Source organism: Heptranchias perlo, chromosome 9 (assembly GCF_035084215.1).
Source record: "Heptranchias perlo isolate sHepPer1 chromosome 9, sHepPer1.hap1, whole genome shotgun sequence".
NCBI lineage: Eukaryota > Metazoa > Chordata > Chondrichthyes > Hexanchiformes > Hexanchidae > Heptranchias > Heptranchias perlo.
This window is the reverse complement of record NC_090333.1, coordinates 4188424-4212179: the sequence shown is the minus strand read 5'-3', so window position 1 is coordinate 4212179 and position 23756 is coordinate 4188424. Positions and strand designations below refer to the sequence as shown.

Here is a 23756-nt window from a genome sequence, read left to right as displayed (position 1 = left end):
TTAATGACTTGGACTTGGGTATACAGGGCATAATTTCAAAGTTTGCAGATGACACGAAACTCGGAAATGCAGTAAACAGTGACGAGGATAGTAACAGACTTCAGGAGGACATAGACAGACTGTTGAAATGGGCAGACATATGGCAGATGCAATTTAACGCAGAGAAGTGTGAAGTGATGCATTTTTGTAGGAAGAATGAGGAGAGGCAATACAAACTAAATGGTACAATTTTAAAAGGGATGCAGGAACAGCGGGACCTGGGCGCGTACGTACAAATCTTTGAAAGTGGCACCAGAAGTTGAGAAGGCTGTTTTTGGAAAAAAAAAGCACATGACATCCATAGCTTTATAAACAAAGACATACAGTACAAAAGCAAGGTAGTTTTATAAATCACTGGTTAGGCCGCAGCTGGAGTATTGTCCTAATCTGGGCACTACATGTTAGGAAGGAGGTAGAAGAGATTCACTAGAATTTTTTTTTTATTCGTTCGTGCGATGTAGGATTCGCTTGCAAGGTCAGCATTTATTGCCCACCTCTAATTGCCCTTGAGAAGGTGGTGGTGAGCCGCCATCTTGAACCGCTGCAGTCCGTATGGTGAAGGTTCTCCCACAGTGCTGTTAGGTAGGGAGTTCAAGGATTTTGACCCAGCGACGATGAAGAAACAGCGATATATTTCCAAGTCAGGATGGTATGTGACTTGGAGGGGAACATGCAGGTGGTGGTGTTCCCATGTGCCTGCTGCCCTTGTCCTTCTAGGTGGGAGAGGTCATGGGTTTGGAGGGTGCTGTCGAAGAAGCCTTGGCGAGTTGCTGCAGTGCATCCTGTGGATGGTACACACTGCAGCCACGGTGCACCGGTAGTGAAGGGAGTGAATGTTTAGGGTGGTGGATGCGGTGCCAATCAAGCGGGCTGCTTTTGTCCTGGATGGTGTCGAGCTTCTTGAGTGCTGTTGGAGCTGCACTCATGGGGACAAGTGGAGACTATTCCATCACACTCCTGATTTGTGCCTTGTAGATAGTTGAAAGGCTTTGGGGAATCAGGAGGTGAGTCACTCGCCACAGAATACCCAGCCTCTGACCTGCTCTTGTAGCCACAATATTTGTGTGGCTGGTCCAGTTAAGTTTCTGGTCAATGGTGTCCTCCAGGATGTTGATGGTGGCAGATTCGGCGATGGTAATGCCGTTGAATATCAAGGGGAGGTGGTTAGACTCTCTCTTGTTGGAGATGGTCATTGCCTGGTACTTAACTGGCAAGTAACATTCGCGCCAGACATCAGCCCAAGCCTGGATGTTGTCCAGGTCTTGCTGCATGAGAGCATGGACTGCTTCATTATCTGAGGGGTTGTGAATGGAACTAAACACTGCAATCATCAGCGAACATCCCCATTTCTGACCTTATGATAGAGGGAAGGTCATTGATGAAGCAGCAGCAGATGTTTGGGCTCAGGACACTGCCCTGAGGAGCTCCTGCAGCAATATCCTGGGGCTGAAATGATTGGCCTCCAACAACCACTACCATCTTCCTTGTGCTTGGTATGACTCCAGCCACTAGAGAGTTTTCCCCCTGATTCCCATTGACTTCAGTTTTACTCTGGCTCCTTGGTGCCACACTCAGTCAAATGCTGCCTTGATGTGAAGGGCAGTAGCTCTCACCTCACCTCTGGAATTCAGCTCTGGCATGCTCTTCTACACTCCTCATTGAACCAGGGTTGATCCCCTGGCTTGTTGGTAATGGTAGAGTGAGGAATATGCCAGGCCATGAGGTTACAGTTTGTGCTGGAATACAATTCTGCAGCTGCTGATTGCTCACAGCGCCTTATGGATGCCCAGTTTTGAGCTGCTAGATCTGTTCTGAATCTATCCCATTTAGCACAGTGGTAGTGCCACACAACACATTGGATGGTGTTCTCAGTGTGAAGACGGGACTTCATCTCTACGAGGACTGTGCGGTAGTCACTCCTACCAGTACTGTCATGGACAGATGCATCCGCGACAGGTAGATTGGTGAGGACGAGGTCAAGTAAGTTTTTCCCTCATGTTGGTTTGCTCACTACCTGCCACAGGCCCAGTCTGGCAGCTATGTCCTTCGGGACTCGGCCAGCTGAGTCAGTAGTGGTGCTACCGAGCCACTCTTGGTGATGGACATTGAAGTTCTCCACCTGGAGTACATTCTGTGCCCTTGCTTCCCTCAGTGCTTCCTCCAAGTGGTGCTTAATATGGAGAAGGACTGATTCATCAGCTGAGGGAGGTGGTAATCAGCAGGAGGTTTCCTTGCCCGTGTTTTACCTGATGCCATGAGATTTCATGGGGTCCGGAGTCAATGTTGAGGACTCCCAGGGCCACTCCCTCCTGACTGTATACCACTGTACTGCCACCTCTGGTGGGTCTGTCCTGCCGGTGGGACAGGATGTACCCAGGGATGGTGATGGAAGAGTCTGGGATGTTGGCTGAAAGGTATAATTCTGTGAGTATGGCTGTCAGGCTGTTGCTTGACTAGTCTGTGGGACAGTTCTCCCAATTTTGGCACAAGCCCCCAGATGTTAGCGAGGAGGACCTTTCAGGGTCGACTGGGCTTGGTTTGCCTTTGTCGTGTCCGGTGCCTAGTGGTCCGATGCCGGGCGGTCCATCCGGTTTTATTGTTATGACTTTTTTTGTAGTGAGATGGTACCAGGGATGCGGGACTTCAGTTACGTGGAGAGGCTAGAGAAGCTGGTGTTGTTCTCCTTAGAGCAGAGAAGGCTAATGGGAGATTTAATAGTTGTTCAAAATCATGAAGGGTTTTGATAGAGTAAATAAGGACAATCTGTTTCTAGTGGCACAAGGGCCAGTAACCAGAGGACACAGATTTAAGGTAATTGACAAAAGAACCAGAGGGGAGATGAGAATTTTTTTAATGCAGCGAGTTATGATGATCTGGAATGCACTGCCTGAGAGGGTGGTGAAAGCAGATTCAGTAGTAACTTTCAAAGGGGAATTGGACAAATAGTTGAAGGGACAAAATTTGCAGGGCTGTGGGGAAAGGGCAGGCGAATCTCGAGGGCAATTATGGATGGGCAGTAAATGCTAGCCCTGCCAGCGACTCCCACATCCCATGAATGAATACATTAAAAAAAAGAATGGGACTAATTGGATAGTTCTTTGAAAGAGCCGGCACAGGCACAATGAGCCAAATAACCTTCTGTGCTGTATCATTCTATGATTGAGATTTGCCACATTTGCAGTAGAGAGAGGTAAGTTTTGAAAGATTTTCCTGGCTTATTGTTTCAATCATACACTGTTTTTGGAACAGGAATAGGCCATTCAGCCCCTTGAGCCTGTTCCGCCATTTGGTTAGACCATGGCTGATCTGTATCTCAACTCCATCTAACCACCTTGGTTCCGTAACCCTTAATTCTCTTATCTGTTCTGATTCATTTTGCACAGCTGGATCTAGTAATGGGAAATGAACCAGAACAGATAAGAGAAGCAAGCCTTTGGGGAACATCTAGGCAATTGTGACCACAATATAATAAGGTTTAAGATAAAGATTGAGAAGGATGTAAGTAAGACAAAGAATAAAGTAATAAATTGGGGAAAAAAGCTGATTTTCAGGGGATGAGAATGGAACTAGGGAAAATAAACTCAAAGTTTACTGATAAACAGCAGTGGGAAACATTTAAAACGCTGATCCAATAGAGTCCAGGAGAAATTTATCCGGCTAAAAACTAAGAACAAACTAGCCAGTAATGATACACCACGGATGAATAAAGAAATAAGGGCAAAGTTGAAACTAAAGAAAAAGGCATACACTCAGAACATAGACAACAAAGGAGAGGATGACAAAAGGGAATACGAAAAGGTTAGGAAAGAAGTTTTTAAAAAAAAACAATTAGGAAGGCAAAGAGAAACTACAAAATTAAATTATCAAGGAATATAAAAAGAAATAGTGAAGTATTCTACAGATGCATAAATAACACAAGAAAAATCAGGAAAGGGATAGGGCCACTAGAGGATACAAACGATAAGCTCACAGGTAATGACAGCGAAATGGCAGAAATATTAAATAATTACTTTGCCTCAGTATTTTCCAGGGAGACTAACATGGTGGGCATCACAGTAGAAGGAAAGATATGAAGACATTTAAGATAAAAAGGGGGGAGATAGACTAATCAAACGTAGAGAGGATAAAACCCCTGGTCCGGATGGATTGCATCCGCACATATTAAAAGGAGTTAGGGAAGAGCTAGCAGAGGCACTATTACATGTATATAAAAATTCATTAGAAAAGGGAATAGTGCCATTGGACTGGCGGACAACTAATGTGATTATTATGTTTAAAAAGGGAGATCGAGCCAGTCCAGGGAGCTATAGACCAATTAGCTTAATGTCAGTGGTAGGAAAGATGTAATAGAAAAACATCTAGAAACCGAAAATATAATCGAGTAGCCAGCACGGATTTCAGAAGGGAAGGTAATGTTTGACCAACCTTTATTGAATTCTTTGAAGAAGTATCTGAAAGAGTAGACAATTGTAATGCAGTAGATGTAATATATTTGGATTTTCAAAAGGTCTTCGATAAGACTCATGATTAAAGTCAGCGCATGTGGAGTTGGGGACAAGTAGCAGCATGCTGGCTACAAAATAGCAAACAGAGTGTAGGGGTTAAAGATGGTTACTCAGACTGGCAAAAGGTAGGAAGTGGTGTTCCACAGGGATCAGTGCTGGGACCACTGTTGTTCACCATTTACAAATGATTTGGATTCGGGAATCGGAAGTAGTTTCAAAATTTGCGGATGACCCAAATTGGGGATATCGTTAATACCCAGGAGGACTGCAACAAAATACAGGAAAACATTATTAAACTTGCAGAATGAGTATGTAATTGGCAAATGAATTTCAATATAGATAAGTGTGAGGTATTACATTTTGGTAGGAAGAATAAGGGGGCTGGATACTACTTGGATAGTAAGAATCTAAATGGGGTAGAGGAGCAGAGGGATTTTGGGATACAGATACACAAATCACTAAAAGTAGTGACACAGGTTAATAAGGCCATTTTTTAAAAAGAAAAGCAAACCAAGCACTGGGGTTCAGCACAAGGGTAAGCCAACATCTTGAAATATGTTTGGTATTTCCATCAGTTTCCACTGCTTTTTCTGAAGCCACCAGTGTCCTAATGTAAGGTGCCATTATTTTTTGATAATTATAGTATTTTAAACCAACAAAACTCAATTTGATAAATGTTTCTATCTCCAATAATGCTACATCTGCAACACCAGTTTTGACGTTTTTTGGCACCATGGTAATTTTGTAAATTATATTTCTGTGCTATATATGCACAACCACGGCTACTTTCGTACGGTTCTTGTTCTCATTCTTTCATCTGTGACTTGTTGCATATTTTAGATTGACGCAGTATTTAATGAAATTCCAGATAATATGAAATGTATAGATGATGTAATCAAAAAACTTGTTTGCATATCTATTTTCTAGGGTTAGCATCATGATTAAGGGGTAATATATTACCTGTTAAAAGTTCACAAATTCTAAAATTTGCATACTTTTAACAAAAAACAGTAGAATTTCTGCTTTGGGCGCATATTGCGCCTGAAAATTGCACTGGCTGGGTTTCATTCAGAGTTTCCGCTAAAATGCATTTACATAATCACAAACATAAAATCTTCCATGAATCAGTGCAGTCTGGCAGTTTAACAGTGTAATCGCTTTTTTTTGCAATGATAAATATGCATTGATGTATTTAAGAGTGGTAACCTGGTGCAGTTTTATTAATACAGCTGAAAATGGGTTAATCACAAACAATAAGCATTTTTAATAAGTGTCTCGTCCTCCACCTGTGAGTAACATGATTTTAAATCACATGAAAATCACTTTTAAAAACTATGCTGAACTATTTAATAGTTTCATTGGTGTACACTAGTCAGTTTACATTGAAACTACAGCACAGAAACAGGCCATTTGGCCCAACTAGTCTATACTGGCATTTATGCTTAAAATATGAAAATGTTTAAAATATGCCTGTGCGCCTAAGAAAGCTAGCTTAATTTGAAGACCCTTATCGAATGGACGCAATTTGTAGAAACTCGCCATCCTCGTTATTTCGTTCGGGGGGGGGGGGGGGGGGTGCAGTTTTGTGGGTAGGGCTAGCTTCAGCGTGATGATTTTTGAACCAGCGCAAAAGATCGCAGAAACTCTAATTACGCTGAATGTAATTTACAGCCAGCGTACATCGAAATTCCACGGTGTTTTGCGCTGATCTGACCAGATTGTGCTGAAAAAACCAGCACAATCTAGTGGAAACTCTACCCCACAGTATTAAAAATAAACTTTTCCAACAGTGCTTCATTATGGTTGTAATTGTTTTTCATAGTAAATATTCATTTTAGATGTTCCATCCAAATCTGCTTTTTGTGTGTGTCAAAATACACAACCGTTTCAGTATAGTTTTCATGACGTACATATCTTTGGTTATGCATTACTTGCAAGGTTATGAAATTTTCCCTAATTCAGAGGAATAAATATTGCTGTCTGCAAATTTTTTCAGCAACCTTCCTCAAGTATTTTTTTTTCTCTTTTGCTTCTCTTCTGTTTTCCCCCTCGCCCCCATCCTTTCACATCTCCACTGATTCTGAGACTAATACGCTGGAGACATGTTTTGTGTTCTAATGCTACGTTTGACGGCTTTGAAATTAAATAAGTGTGTCATGGTTGTGATTAGTAATTTCATTAGGATTTAACTGCTAGGGTTGATGGACATACTGGCTCCATATGTGAGAGAGTGGGTGGGATTGAAGTGGTCTGGCTTTTGCAGAAGTAGTGTATTTTGGCAAACTTCCAAAATAGATGAAATGCAGAAATAAATTGACTTGTGGTTGGGGGTTCATTTGAAGAACTAAATGATCATCAGAACCTGATTTCTCATTCTAGTGATATTAACTGTGATAGGAAAACAACTTGGATAACTCGGCAGGTATGGACAGCACGTGTGCTAAATTGCAAAAAGCTGATTCATTGAAGTCCAGTGAGGTTTGGAAGGGGTGTGAGACAAAAAGGAGAAATAGTTAATGGTCTTAAAGATCAGTACCAAGAACCACTGGGTTGCCTTGGAGCTTGACTTCTGAGGTTGGAAAATAGAATTCTGTTTGAGGCTCACATATCTTCAGGTTTCCAGAACGCATTTGTGGTTTCTATTCATAAAATTGGGAAATTTTAATGAAACCGAAAATGATCGAATACTATCCCTTATCACCGTTTAAAGTTTGTATATTGGAGGCCTGGGGTGCAATCAAAATGGATTCTGAGCAATGTGTGGGGCAGGCTGTGACTTTATATTAAATTCCACAACAAAGCCTCAGGGGAAAACAATTTATATTTTCTTTTTTTTTGTAAGCCAGTCAACCTAGTGCCTCGTGGCTCTTGTATAGAGCTGGAAGCTATGAAGTACGTGGCAAAATTTTAGATTTTATCCAAGATATTCTAGTGCTCAAATCTGTGTAAACGTTGATGCAAGAGGCATTGAGCCTATTTCTCTTCTAACAGGATTGTAGCAAGGTTGTCAGCCATTGTACTCCATGCCTTCATCGGTGAAGTGTAAGATAGGGTCGTGATGGTCTCAGTGGCTGTTGTAGATATTTCTGAAAGAATTGTAGTGATTTATACATTATGTTGTTGGTGGACTCATCTGGGGATCTAGCACATTGCACTCACCATCTTGAACAAGGAGCCAGACACTTGGATTTGGTGGGATGCTCCCAAGTACAGTATTATGGCTCTGTTCGACTCGAGGATGCCAAGGATATTAATCAAAGAACACAAGGAATTTCTGCCCCAGCTTTTGATTCCTATTGCTACCAGAGCATTTTAATGGATAGCAGTTTCACCTAGGATATAATTCTTCAAGAACACACTAAGATGCTCTGTTCTTTCTCCAGACTTTGCAGTCTGAAGAGAGGAGTGAGAGTCAAACTCACAGCAGGCACACCTCTTTCCAAGCTCCCCACATGAGGACCTGAATTAAGCATTTGGTGATGATTGTCCTGTGTATGCCCATCTACTTTGCTGAAGGTAGATGTCCATCAACTAGCTGATGGGGAAACTGGCTCGGAAAAAAACTCCTGGAAGACATTATCTGGACTCTGGGCTGTGAACAAGAGCCCATATATTTAGGATTTGGTACATGTGTATATCCATCTGTACACACTTGGGTGGGTTGCTAAACCTTGGCACTTGCCAAACTGCACTGAGGTTTTCTAGGCTTGAGCACATTAGTTGTGTCCCACAAGGAAAAAGTGTGCTCTCCATATCAGGGAAACAATAGTTTTTTATATATAGTTCTCAAATAGAAAGAGAAATCAAGAAGGGAAATTTCATATAGTGGATGAAGTTGGAGATAAATGGAAATGAGAGAGACTCGAAATCAGCAAGACAAGCAAGAGAAAAATAAAGTGAAGAACTAAGAAATGATGAAATGTTCTTAGTTTTTCCACTGTTGTAACAGTTATCCTTGTAGATTCTCTAAATGAGATTATACAATATTGCTGATTTATAGCCAGTTTTGCATTGTGGACCCACAGCTATTAGAAACTGGATTGAAATTTATTTTGCATAGGATTCTTTTAGCTGACAGACAAAGTTTCCGTCACACTGGATTGAATTTCAGCCAGTTTCCAGAGGTGGAGGAACAATGTGCTAACTAACTGCTCCATCCAGTCGTGATGTATAAATTTATTTGATACATTATTAAGGATAGAATTCAAATATTTTATATTTTGCTACTGATAAGGCATATAGGAGTTGGTGTTCTCTTAAATTTTTTTTTAGCTCTGTTGAATTTGTCAACTTCAATTTTGGTAGTTTAATTCCCTGTTTATGCTCAGAAGTTGCACTTACAGCTGTTATTGCTATGAGCAAATGACACTTATGAGAGAGAGGAAAAGATTGCTGCCACCAGCCAATTCCTGGCTTCTCTTCAGGCACTTTGCACAAGAACTACCACAGATGTGGCTTTTCTTTAGTTCCAAAAATGAATTGCATGAGGGAATGTTAAAGGAGGGGGCGGGGGAAGTGATGCACCATGGTGCAGCGGGCCTTCTCTGCTTTTTTGAATTATGTGGAGGGGATTCAAGTCCATGGTGGATATGAAAACTGCAAAAGATAGCCAGGGTAGATGCAGCCACATTTAATAGCCGCAGATCTGTGTACGGAGCTCAACAGTGAGATAAGAACTCCAGAACAAAAAAAAGGGTGTAAAACGATATGGGTTTCATTTATTGTGAATTATCTAAATGAGCACTGTAGGAACAGGAGTAGGCCATTCAGCCCCTCGAGCCTCTTCCGCCATTCAGTTAGGTCATGGCTGATCTGTATCTTAACTCCATCTACCCACCTTGGTTCCGTAACCCTTGATACCCTTACTGAACAAAAATCCTATCAATCACAGTTTTGAAATTTTCAGTTGACCCCCCACCCTCCGCCCCCCCCAGCCTCAACAACTTTTTGGGAGAGAGTTCCAGATTTCCACTACCCTTTGTATGAAGAAGTGCTTCCTGACATCAACCTTGAATGGCCTAGCTCTAATTTTAAGGTTATGCCCCTTGTTCTGGACTTCCCCACCAGAGGAAATAGTACCTTTCTATCTACCCTATCAATTCCTGTAATCATTTTAAACACCTCAATTACATCACCCTTTAATCTTCGATACTCAACAGAATGCAAGCCTAGTCTATGCCACCTGTCCTCATAATTTAACCGTTTTAGCCCCAGTGTCATTCTGGTGAATCTGCGCTGTACCCCCTCCAAGACCATAAGAAATAGGAGCAGGAGTAGGGCATAGGGCCCCCCGAGCCTGCTCTGCCATTCAGTAAGAACTCCACTTTCCTGCCCGATCCCCTTATCCTTTGATTTCCTTAGAGTCCAAAAATCTGTTGATCTCAGCTTTGAATATACTCATCGACTGAGCATCCACAGCCCTCTGGGGTAGAGAGTTCCAAAGATTCACGACCCTCTGAGTGAAGAAATTCCTCCTCATCTCAGTCCTAAATGTCCGGCCCCTTATTCTGAGACTATGCCCTCTAGTTCTAGACTCTCCAGCAAGGGGAAACATCCTCTCAGCATCTACCCTGTCAAGCCCTCTTAGAATCTTTGATGTGTCAATGAGATCACCTCTCATTCTTCGAAACTCTAGAGAGTATAGGCCCATTCTACTCAATCTTTCCTTGTCGGACAACAGTCTCATCCCAGGAATCAATCTAGTGAACCTTCATTGCACTGCCTCTAAGGTAAGTATATCCATCCTTAGGTAAGGAGAATAAAATTGCACACAGTACTCTAGGTGTGGTCTCATCAAAGCCGTGTACAATTGCAGCAAGACTTCCTTACTCTTCTACTCCAACAGCCTTGCAGTAAAGGCCAACATATAATTTGCCTTCCTAATTGCTTGCTGTACCTGCATGTTAACTTTGTGTTTCTTATACAAGGACACTCAAATCCCTCTGAACACCAACATTTAATAGTTTCTCACCATTTAAAAAATATTCTGTTTTTCTATTTTTCCTACCAAATTGAATAATCTCACATTTCCCCACATTATACTCCATCTGCCACCGTGCCCACTCGCCTAACCTGTCTATATCCCTTTGCAGCCTCTTTGCACCCTCCTCACAGTTTACTTTCCCATCTAGCTTTGTGTCATCAGCAAACTTGGATACATTACACTCGGTCCCTTCATCAGAGTCATTAATATAGATTGTAAATAGCTGAGGCCCAAGCACCCATCCCTGCGGCAACCCACTAATTACAACTTGCCAACTCGAAAATGACCCATTTATTCCTACTCTCTTTTCTGTCCGTTAACCAATCCTCAATCCATGCTAATAATTACCCCCAATCCCATGAGCCCTAATCTTGTGTAACAACCTCTTATGTGGCACCTTATTGAATGCCTTTTGAAAATCCAAATATACTACATCCACTGGTTCCCCCTTATCTACCCTGCTAGTTACATCATCAAAAAAACTCTAATAGATTTGTCAAACACTATTTCCCTTTCATAAAACTGTGTTGACTCTGTCTAATCATATTATGATTTTCTAAGTTCCCTGTCACTACATCCTTAATAGATTCTAGCATTTTCCCTGCTAATGTCAGGCTAACTGGCCTGTAGTTCCCTGTTTTCTCTCTTGCCTCCTTTCTTGAATAAGAGGGTTACATTTGCTACCTTCCAATCCAATCCAGCAATATATCCTTCCTGAGATGTGCCCAGAACTGAATGCAGTACTCTAAATGGGGCCTAACCAGAGCTTTATATAACTGTAACATAACTACTACCCTTTTTATTCCAGCCCCCTTAAGATAAAGGCCAACATTCAGTGGGGTGAGTGGCAATCCAGCCTGCGTTTTGTCACGATAAAACAAGATATAAAGACTCTGGGGTAACTTGCACTGAAAAACAACTGGCTTTATATTGGAATCTATATTGCCTTGTGTTTCATTGTGTTTGCTCCTCCTTTCCCTTTTGCTTTTAAGTGTCTGCCACTAAACAAAAGATTAATTTTGCATAGTCTAAAAATGGCATATGTTGTTAATGAATGCTGTAGGGCAGCCTTGCTATTGGGATTTGTCTGTGATTTACAGTACAAAGAATGGTATTGTCTGAATTTATCAGATGTCCCATTTTTTTTGACTAGTTTCTTGCCAGAACCACACAGCGAACAGCTGGAGTATAGACCTTTCACTGTTCGGAAAAGTCTGCTGCTCCGGTACAGAGATGCAGATAACAAGAAAAACTCTGCTTTGTTTCCCTAATATCAGCCTCCTTATTTAGCTGTCTTATCTTGAGTTGTGAACAAGTTAGTAGAAGAGGCATTCGAAGCATATGTCAATGAGGCAGTTTCAGTTTTAAGTGTAAAAGCAGTTAGCAAGATGTAGAGTTCCCAGGCCCTATCCTGACATTCTACTAACTTAATTTCCACCACCCTGTTTAGTTTGACATTCTTCAACTGGCTATTGGCCATTTTATTCTCTTGCTGTACTTTATTTCCCCAAAGCCTGGCTACAGCTTGATTTAATTAACAAATTGAGTCATTACTTCCGTATGCTGATGTGAGTGCATATTCACAGTTATATTATTTAAAATAAATTTTGATCCCATGCTGAAATGGCTAACAAGCTTAGCTCCACAGTAGTAGCTTCTCATATGGGTGAATACATCTGTTGAGTTATTTATTGTCTCTGTTCTGTAGCTACTTACATGAGGTGCTTAATGAATACTTGATATATTAAAACGGTGCAGTGTGAATCAATCTTTTCACTCAATTTAAAATGAAAACAATTCAAAAGTTGAAGGTTCTTTTTGCAGACTAGGAGATTGTCCTGAATTATTCTAATTAATGCTAACATAAATAGTATGATATAAATGTTTTTGATTCCTTCCCTACTCTGCTGAAAGCATCGACTCCGTACTGGGATACTGTCATATGAGCATCTAATACCCTGTGATATCTTGCATGAGACTTTACTGACTGCCAGCAAGCTACTTCACGGGGTGGGGGGTGTGGCAGGGGATGATCATGGTGAATTATAATCAAGCCAGATTCTGTCCCAATCCACCGCTCCAGTAAAGGCCATTGTGATCAGGAGTGGGACCCCCATCAATATTTTCTTTACACCTCTCCCCTAACTCATGGGTATCAAGACCTTACTGCCATCGAAGTAAGATTGAGCAACACAGCACAACTTGGGGATTTCACTTGGAACTTGTGGCTCATCTACTTGCTAGACATACACGCTGAACTGTTGGGAAAACCCAGCTTTCTTTTACTTCAATGAAATTTGAGCAGCGTCCACTGGTTATTTGTGGTCAAATGCAAATGTGTTATCGATGTTTAAGTTTTGGTAAAATTTGTAGTTAAATTTTTTTCAAAGATTCAGAATACTGTGTTTGAATTGAGTTTAATATAATCTTCATTAATTTTGGTTTTAGTAGCTGCCACTGATCCTTCCAATGGTCCTGTCTGTGCAGTAGCAGTTGTAGCGACAACAGCAGCAACGACTGACTTTTCTCCGCCATCCAGCCCTAACCCTTTGAAAAAGGGGAGTGCAATTAATTGGTCCTTTCCAGAAAAGATAAAATCTCCACGAACTGTGCGGAAGCTTTCAATGAAAATGAAAAAACTTCCTGAACTCAGCAGAAAATTGAGTGTTAAAGGGACTTCAAGCCATAACTGTAATGATAATCATAATTCATCGCCCAAAGGCAACCATGGGTCCTCCTTATCTCCTGGAATTGTGACTAATGCTGCTAGTAGGAATGTCATCAGTCGCTATCACCTGGATACAAGTGTTGTATCACAGAACTACAAGAAGAAAAGTTCAGGAAGCTTCAAATCAGCCAGCAAGGGTGGCTACCTTAGTGATGGAGATTCACCAGAACTCGTAGCTAAATCGGGTAAGCACTCCTGTGAAAGCAAACCTGCAAAGGGAAACATTGCTGCAACCTCTCATAAAACACACAGTACAGAAATTGATATTGATGCTTTCAGACATTACAGCTTTGTGGATCAGCCTAAGTGTTCTCAATATATTTCAGGACTAATGAGTGTACATTTTTATGGTGCTGAGGATTTAAAGCCACCAAGGATTGATTCTAGAGATGTATTCTGTGCCATACAAGTAGATTCAGTCAACAAGGCCAGGACAGCCTTATTGACCTGCAGAACCACGTTTTTGGATATGGACCACACATTTAATATTGAGTTAGAGAATGCACAGCATCTTAAGCTGGTAGTCTTCAGCTGGGAGCCTACTCCTCGTCGGAACCGTGTTTGTTGCCATGGTACTGTTGTGCTCCCCACGCTCTTCAGGGTTTCCAAGATGCATCAGCTGGCAGTAAAACTCGAACCCAGAGGGCTCATTTATGTGAAACTGACTCTGATGGAGCAGTGGGAAAACTCATTGGACAGCCCAGATGGAGAGCGGGAGCCAGTGGTGTTTGGTGTTGAAGCACGGAAAATAGTTGAGAAGGAAAATACGGGCTTGAGGGTGCCATTGTTGATGCAGAAATGTATTGTGGAAATTGAAAAACGAGGCTGCCAGGTAAGCCCATAGTCAATTTAAATTATAATTAGGAAAATTCTGTCTTTGTAACTGCATATGTGCTAGGTTCCTTGCTTAGTCAGAAGAGTTGTACTCCAGTGCATTTTTGAGAGAGTGCTGCACTGATGGAGGTGCTGTCCTTCGGATGAGATGTTAAACCAAGTCCCTGTCAGCCAGCTTGGGTGACGCAAAAAGTCCCAGAGCACTTTTCAAAGAGGAGCAAGAGAGTTCTCCCGGTGACCTGGCCAACATGCATCTCTCAACTAACACTAAAAAAAACAAATTATTTGGTCATTTATCTCATTGTTGTTTGTGGGACCTTGCTGTGTGCAAATCTGCTGCCATGTTTCCCTACATTATAACAGTGACTATACTTCAAAAGTATTTAATTGGCTGTGAAGTACTTTGAGACATCCTGAGGACATGAAAGATGCTATATATGTATGTAAGTTCTGGGATTGTTCTCCTTCGAGCAGAGAAGGTTAAGGGGAGATTTCATAGAGGTATTCAAAATTATGAGGGATTTTGATAGTCAATAGGGAGAAACTATTTCTACTGGCAGGAGGGTCAGCAGCCAGAGGACACCGATTTAAGGTAATTGGCAAAAAAGTCCAGGGGAAAATGAGACTTTTTTTACTCAGCGAGTTGTTACGATCTGGAATGTGCTCCCTGAAAAGGGTAGTGGAAGCAGATTCAATAGCAACTTTCAAAAGGGAATTGGATATATATTTGAAAAGGAGAAATTTGCAGGGCTATGTGGAAAGAGCAGGGAAGTGGGACTAATTGGGCAGCTCTTTCAAAGAGCTGGTACAGACACGATGGGCTGAATGGCCTCCTGTGCTCTAAGATTCTAAGTTCCTGCTTCCTTCTAAGTAACTGCAAATTTACAGATTACGAAATGTGCATAGGTCATACCGGAAGACTGTGGGGGCTTAATTTTCTCATGACCGAAGAGCACAAGAATGGGTGCATATGCCCCCAATTTGTGCTGAGGAGGAGAGTGTGCAAATTGCTTTTGTACCCAAAGAAGCTATTACGTGTCTTGCCTATGGAGGATTGAACACATACAGCCCTGTAAAGCAAGGTGAGATTTGACTTGTTTTACACAATGCTACAATTTCTTATGGGGAGGAGGAGAAAAGAGACATGAAGGGGATAGAAAACTGTTCACTTGCTGAACTTCTATCCTGTTTGGGTCTGAGTGTCTGGCATTTTATTTCTCCTGTGAAGTCGTTGATGCACATAGGTGAGATTCTAGCCACAGAACAATCTAAAATTTATACTCTCAATGGCTGAACAATGGTATCTCTACCTAGTGCAACAGGCAAAGCGGAGCCCTTTTGAGTTATTATACTATTTTTGGAAAGAGGGGAAATTACTGCTGTGCAAGTAGGAATGAATAAAGCATAAACAATGCTTCATTCATTAGTGACTAAAGATATGAAATGTTGTTTGAAGGACAGTGGTGACCTTCACTATTGTGACTGATTAATACAGTACACCCCTCTGTACAGCTACCTTTTGGGAGCTGTACAAAAAGTATATAGCATCGAGTGGTGTATCACATTTTATGTGGTTTGTCTTAGTGAGGTGATGCAAACGATCATTATTATGTCACAGTTCGCAGTATATCACTGATTGTTATGGTAAAGAGATGCTGTGCGTTATCCTTGATATGTGATAGTGAAAATTTTTCAATAATGGCTATTCTGGGGCATTGGCAGATTGTGAAGAGCAACTTCAGTCCTAAATTTATGTTTTACTCATTTGAACTTGTCCACTTGCAATTTAATTTAAAATAATATTCCGTAATTAACTTTTATACATCTATAAGATCATCTATTAGAGGCCTCCTTTCCAAGTTGAAAAGTCCGTGTTTCTCCATTTTTTGCTCTTGACTTTTGATGCTAGGGATCTTCTCTGCACTCTCTCCAGTGTTTCAGTTTCTCCCTTGTGTTTTGATGGCTAGAACTGTACGCAGTACTCGAGGTCCAGTCTGATCGGAATGCTGTGCAGCTTGGTCATGACTTTGACGTATATTCTGCTGTTTTGGCTATGTAGTTCAACATTCTACAGGATTTGTTGATTACGTCTTTGCATTGGTTACATCTCCTGAGAATCGAGACTGCTAAAACTCTTTCAGCTTATTCATTAGCTATTTCAACACCAGTCATGGCGTAGGTGTGTCGTTTAATTTTTTTCTTTCTATGTCATTAAATTTCATCTGCCCTGGTTCTATCCACTTACATATTTTATCCAACACATTCTGTAATTTATGAGCTCCCTTCTAGTTCAATATTATCTACAGATTTGATTACGTTGAGTTTCTGAATGCAAGTCATTTGTTTAGACATGATAGCTGTCCTTGTAGACTCCCACTCAGTAATTTACCCCCCTCCTCACTTTGACATAACTCCTCTGAGTATTTATTGCTATCTACCTTTCAGGCAATTTCTTATCTATTCCCGGCATTTACACTGGATCCCTAGAGCTTTGAGTTTAACTAATAGCCTTTCATATGGAACTTTGTCAAATGTGTTTTGGACATTTAGGCGAGCCACATCATAGTCCACTTGAGTTGTCATTTCCTCAAAGAAGCCAATAAGGTTGGTCAGCAGGACCTTCCGCTCTGAATCCATGCTGACTGCATTTTATTAGGCTATTATTGTATAGCTGTCTATATGGCAAAAATTACTGATTGGCTGAAACGAGGATTTATTTCTTAAATTACTAAGTACCCAACTGACAAAATGTGAACAAATTAAAAGCAGTTCAGTTGGTTAACACCAATGAGGAACAAGTAAACAGCAGAAAACTGTCATGCACTTTTCTTTTGAAAGCTACCATTTCCAAAATAACGAATAGCAAAACTAATCCCAAATTGACAAGTACTAATCAAATTGGTCAAATAATTTTGTGGATTTGATTTGTCCTGTCGTATTGCATTGTTTAACCTATCTGGAAATTTACAAGTTAAAAGCAACAATTATACAGCATATGAAACCCATTAAAAATTACACATCCGAGTGAAATTCCTAATTCATCAACTGTCCAGTGTTGTAAATCTTTCGAAAACATTTTCTCGGAAATCTAGCATTCAGTTTGGAGTACTTGGCTCGAGCTTGAATTATTGGTTGAGCTTTGTTGCCCGTTTCTTTTGCAAATGCCTTGGTTCTTTCCAAATGTGCATCATGGCAAGCCTCTTCCTCCATTTTAGTTCACCTATGTCCTTTGCTGAAGTTCCCCATTCTTCATTCCTCAGGCCTGGTCTGACTCTCACTAGAGTTATTCCCAGTGCACCCTGAGCCCTTACACACTTCAGTAAGTAAGTACAGTCGGGAGCCAAACACAACAGTAGAGAAAACTGTGGGCAGGGCCTGAATTGGATTTGGTCAGATATTCTTCGTCAATTTCTTTCAACTATATATTTTAAAGTTAAATAAATTCAGTCATTTAGAATGTACAGAGAAACTATTGCAGCAACAGAAAATACAAGATTAACACGTTGCAGGGGTGGGGGGGGTGGAAAGGACCAATTTTGGATTGTGATCTCTCTCATCCGATCTCCCCGGAAGTGCACCGCCTGCCAAATTCAAGTGCGCTTGCGCCACATATGCTCCACTTAGTTTTTCTGGGTCTACAGCAGTCTAACCAGCTGCCCTTAAAAGGACCGCTGGAGGCCACCCACAAAAAGGTAAGTAACTTTTTTTATACTTTAGTTTCTGTGGAGCCAGGAGGAGTAGGAGTGCTCCTCCTGGCTCCACAGAAACTAGTGTGGGCTAGTGCCAGCCCGGGCTCACACCCATATAGTTCATTCCCATTCCCCTCAGTCCTACTTACGGTACAGCTCGGCATCGGAGCCAGACGAATTTCCTAAGGGCACTTCCGGTAAACTGCATTGGGATGCCCAATTGGCGTCCACAGATTCAGTTTTATGCAGAGGAGGCCCGCAGTTTCCAGGGGTGAAATAAGAAGCACTTTTTCACTCACAGGGAAGTGGAAATCATAGAATGAAAAAGCACAGGAGACCATTCAGTCCATTGTGTCTGTGCCAGCTCTTTGAAAGAGCTATCCAATTATTTCCACTCCTTCCTCATAGCTCTGCAAATTATCCCCTTCAAGTATTTATCCAATTCCCTTTTGAAAGTTATTATTGAATCTGCTTCCACCACCCTTTCAGGCAGTGCATTCCAAATCATAACAACTCATTACGTAAATTTTTTTTCCTCATGTCGCCTCTTTTTGCCAATTACCTTAAATCAGTGTCCTCTGGTTACTGACTTTTCTGTCAGTGGAAACAGTTTCTTATTTGTTCTATCAAAGCCCTTCATGATTTTGAAACCTGTATCAAATCTCCCCTTAACCTTCTGCTCTAAGGAGAACAACCCCAGTTTCTCTAGTCTCTCCACATAACTGAAGTCCTTCATCCCTGGTACTATTCTAGTAAATCTCCCCTGCACCCTTTCTAAGTGGAACTCTCTTTTTCCACCCCCCCAAAAGGATGTGGGTGCTGGGTCAGTTGAAATTTTCAAGACCTGAGATAGATAGATTTTTATTGGGTAATGGTATGGAGTAATATGGATCAAAGGCGGGTAAATGGAGTTAAGGTTCAGATCAGCCATGATGTAATTAAATGGCAGAACAGGCTCGAGGAGCTGAATGGCCTACTCATGTTCCGATGTTTTTTTTTTCTTCAAATCACTTTTTTTATAACCACGTGAAATATACAGACATTGGCTCCAACCATATTATTGATTTTTGTGAACTACTTTCTAGCAATGTTCAACAGCATTGAGAGTATGTTCAGTAGTCCACGACAACATGAGTTGAACATTTAGATTAATTTGTGACCTTTTGAAGCCATTTTAGTACAAGATTCTTGGTGAATGCATTCCAACGCTGTAGTTTGGTTTTCTGGAGTAATATCAGTTGGTTTGAGGTTGCACTCCAACTGTTTGCAATAGAACTGCTCTGAGGCATATGGGGATGCTTCCCTATAATTGATGTCATTAGAGTAACCTAGCAGGGAGAGCAAACCTACTTAATGATTTCCATCTCAGCAATGAAAATTATTTAATTGTGAAATAAATTTTTGAGACTGGCATTGTCTTGTAAGAAATAAGAGTAATTTGAATAAAAAGTAAACTGTCCTCTAAACTTGCCTTCGCCTTTTAATTTAAAAAAAAGACTTGTTTCAAAGAAATTGATTGGAGTAGTGTATTTGTATTGAAGCAATTTAGTCATGTATTTTGGCCAGTGCTTTTAAAAAAAAAAGAAATATTTGGTTGAATTTGCTGCTAAAGTAGGGTTATTCTCCAGTAGGTGGAAATATTTCTCCAGGATCTCCTTCACTTTTCCTTTTTTGCCTCTTGTGCCTGTACTCCTCCATTGTTTGCACTGAACACCTGAAGTTTAATAAGTGAACTGCCTCTAAAACGTACGGTGTTAGATGGCCTGAGCTGCTTATGAGCTTGGGTATAGCCTATTGTAGGTAGACCCAGCAATCTACTGTAGATGAGTTGATGTCTGGATTCAAGTAGATGTTTAATTTAGACATCTGTGCTTTGAGCAGTCTGATGAATCGAACTGTTATTCCCAAACTATGAGCTTTATTCCAGATAAATAGAATAAGTTTTGGCATTGCAAATGTAATCATATTTGTTGCATTCTTTTCTTTCTTTCCTATATTCCTTAATTGGTTCCACATCAATAAATCTGTATCTTGTTGCTTCCCGTACAGCTATGACTAAATAAGGCAACGTTTTAGTAGACCTTGTCAGTTGCCCTAATTAGGGATGACATTGGTCCCAGCAAAGGCACGTGGCCTGAACATTGCACAACTCTGGATCTAATAATGCCAAAGTATTGTTAGGAACAAAGTGATTAGATAAGTTGCTCAAGAGAAATAAAATGCTGTTGATTTTTGATGGTGCTGTTAACAGAGCAGTGTGAATTTGTGCATCATTTCTCTCTTCTCTTCCCGCCCCCCCCCCCCACACCATCACCACTCGACAGATCAAAATAACAAATGAGATGAACGTGACAACAAAATCCATAATGCATATCTGTAACAACATTTACAAACAATTCATCCCTGCTATTTTTTTTATTCGTTCATGGGATGCGGGCGTCGCTGGCGAGGCCGGCATTTATTGCCCATCCCTAATTGCCCTCGAGAAGGTGGTGGTGAGCCGCCTTCTTGAACTGCTGCAGTCCGTGTGGTGACGGTTCTCCCACAGTGCTGCTAGGAAGGAAGTTCCAGGATTTATTTGAATACTTTCTCATGGGGGCGTGTGCTAAGGATTTTTTTCTCAACTGAATTCACCTGGCATCTGAATCAATTTTCTGAATTTCTAACTACCATCTTCTACATAGTTGTGATACGGTTGTATGTGTAATTGCTGTACAGTGACCGAACATGTACATATCTATTATTACTATGCTGAAGTTATATAGCCTTCTCTGTCAAAATGTGGTTGTTGGACTTTGCTGGTTCTCAGTCCAAAAATGGCTAACTAGGTTTTAAATTCTGCCACCAACACCTTCTCCTCCTCCGCCCTCCCCTCCCCCCCCCTCCCCCCAACAATCCCCAATAAAGTATGGAATGGAATTGGAAGCACCTTGAAAGACATCCTTTAGAGTCAAAAAGACAGTTACCTTCCAAAGGGACAGTGCAGATGATGAAAGAAGATAATCAAAGTGATCCGAAAGGATCTTAGTCAAGAATGACAGCAGTGGGCCACAACTAAAGCAGCGGTACATGTGCCATGAAAGGTGGTTGGAAATTAAACCTTAGCAGCCTGACACCTAAATTTAACTGGGAAGAACAAAAACTAATAGGATCAATCTAGTCCAACCAAACATATTATTGATGGCTCCAAGACTAAAGTTTTATTTTCTTGGGATATGGGTGTCACTGGCAAGACCTGTAGTTTTAAATAGAATTACATAGCACAGTAACAGGCAATTCGGCCCAACGGGTCAATGCTGGTGTTAATGCTCCACACGAGCCCCCTCCTTCCCTACTTCATCTAACCCTATCAACATATCTTACTCTTCCTTTCTCCCTCATGTACTTATTTAGCTTTCCCCTTAAATGCATCTATGCTATTCGCCTTAACTACTCAATGTGGTAGCAAGTTGCACATTCTAACTACATTTATTGCCCATTCCTAGTTGCAATGAGAAGGGGGTGGTGGACCTTTTTGAACTGCTAGTCGCAGTTTGATACAGCTGAGTGTAAGAAAGGAGAGTAATTTGAACAAAAAATAAACTGTCCTCTAAACTTGCCTTCTCCTTTTAATGTCTGGAGTCACATATAGGCCAGACCAGGTAAGTACGGCATGTTTCTTTTCCTAAAATATATTAGTGAACCAACTGGGTTTTTATGACAATCCAACAACTTCATGGTCACTTTTACCGACACCAGCTTTTTATTTCTAGATTTTTTTTAAAATTTAAACTGAATTCAAATTCTCAAATTGCCATGGTGGGATTTGAACTGACATTCTCTGCATAATTAACCCAAGTCTCTGGATTACAACACTACCGCTACACACCTGCGGACAGGAGAGCAGCCTAATTATCTGGACCATGCCAGCTATAGGTGTAACAGATTTAGGGTTGTTGTTGTTTTAGTATCTTCACACTTTCCTCCAAGGTAAGAGTGTAAAGTAGTGGAAGCATTTGCAGTGTGATTAACAGTCTAACAGGCTGCAACGTGAACGCTCCCATGCCGTAACCATTATTATATCTGTTGATTAGGGTTGTTAGTCCTGTTTGGCGGGAGGTTTTTATGGGCGCCCACACTGATACATAATGGCGGGGGGGGGGGCCTGCCGGATGCGATTATCCTCAGAGCTGGAGCTCCTTTTCAAGGGTCAAACCAAATACATAGATATAGCACTCTGTACAACATTTTTGCCCTCTGTCATCTCCCATTTATAAAATTATCCAGCAAATATATTTCAAACGTAAGTTAATTCTCAAAGTTTAATAACTTGGAACAAGTAAACATTAGAGAAGCTACGTAAGCTTCTGAGCCATAGGCTTCTACACCACCTCCTCTAACAGCGGGGTGAAAAATCCAGAGAATGTGTCTACAGAATGACATGGATTTGCCCTTCAGGAAGCAAGCACCAGTTTTGTGGAATGCTGAGTTGCTGCTAGCCAATTGTGGTGGAATTTAAGTCAGAAACAGTGTGTGGCTTGTTAATTGTGTCTACAAAATGATGTCATTCTGAAAATAATCATTTTAGGGCTATGTGTTGTACTCTGAGAATGACGAGCCTTATGATCAGGGTCATCTTGACCTTTTATGGCAATTGGCAAGCAAAACTCTGGAGAGGTGGTTGGTTGTACAGGATCCAAGTAGCATAGTAGAGAACTTTTGGATGACCCCCTGAATTCCTGTGCTTTTTCTTTCCCTCACTCTTAGAATCCTTGATTTTAGTAGGACTTGGCCAACTTCCATCTTGGAGAACTGTTGATTTATTGCTTGATCCTCCTGTAAGAGGATCAGGGCCAGAGTCTGTTAAAGGCGTGGTTCCCTTATTGCCAGGTACAGAGTCGATAGAGCTTACAGAAGTTGTTGATGTCGTGAACTCCTTTTATGTGATCTAGACAAAAAGGATAAATAATGGTGACGGTCGTAGCAACAGGGACACAAATTAAGGCCATATTTTACAGGAAAGTTAGACTGACATTCTGCACACTGTTGCATAGCATTTGGGTTGACAACCATAAGTAGCACAATTAATTCTAAATAAGTTTATGGTACGTTGCAGCTTAAATGGCTTCAGTTGAATGAGACGAGAAATTGATTCATGTCAATTGATCCAATTTAAAACTTTTGTTTTAACAAAAGGTTGATGGTCTCTTCTCTCTAAACTGTAAAGGTCCTAAATGAATTGAGGCTCATCCCTGCTTGAATCTCTCAAATCAGGTTTTCACCCCTGCCACAGGACTGAAACAGCCCTTACCAAAGTCACAAATTAACTTTTCTGTGACTGTGATCATCGTGCATTATCCTTCCTCAACCTCTCTGCAGCCTTTGACACAGTTGACCACACCAACACCTCCTTCTTTGACCAGCTTGGTGGGACTGCTCTGCCTGGTTCCACTCTTCCTATTTGATCGTAGCCAGAGTATTTACAGCATGGCTTCTCCCCTTGCTCCGGACTATTACTGTCAGAATGCTCCAAGGATCCATCCTTGGCCCCCTCCTTTTCCTCATCTATAGCAACATCAGCAAATATAGGATCAGCTTCCTCATGCACACTGTAACACCCAGCTCTGTCTCTCCCAATTTTTCGACCCCTACTACCTCTGTGCTGTTGGACTGTTTGTCCAACATTCATTCTTGGATGAGCTGAAATTTCCTTCAGCTAAACATTGGGAAGACCGAAGCCATCATCTTCGGCTCCTGCCACAAACTTCATACATTGCCACCAATTCCATCTTCTCCCTGGTCACTGTCTCAGGCTGAACCACACTGTTCGCAACCTCAGCATCCTGTTCAACCCTGAGCTGAGCTTGCCCTCCATCACAAACCTACACATCTACTTCCACCTTTGTAACATCGCCTGCCTCCACCCCTACTTAGGGGAACAGCCAGTAGGTCCACAGAAATAGAAGGTTTCCTGCAACAATTTTTTTTAATGTTTTCAA

The 23756-nt window shown here is 41.3% G+C and overlaps 1 protein-coding gene across 4 annotated transcripts in view; it reads left to right on the top strand.

Moving 5' to 3' along the window:
* Nucleotides 1-23756, top strand: part of syde2 (synapse defective 1, Rho GTPase, homolog 2 (C. elegans)) — a 135894-nt gene that overhangs the window by 40719 nt on the left and 71419 nt on the right. For all 4 annotated transcript variants that reach the window (XM_067989804.1, XM_067989806.1, XM_067989808.1 and 1 more), the window contains exon 3: nucleotides 12976-14087. In XM_067989804.1, coding sequence (XP_067845905.1) covers nucleotides 12976-14087 — 1112 coding nt within the window. The remainder of the gene's footprint in view (nucleotides 1-12975; nucleotides 14088-23756) is intronic.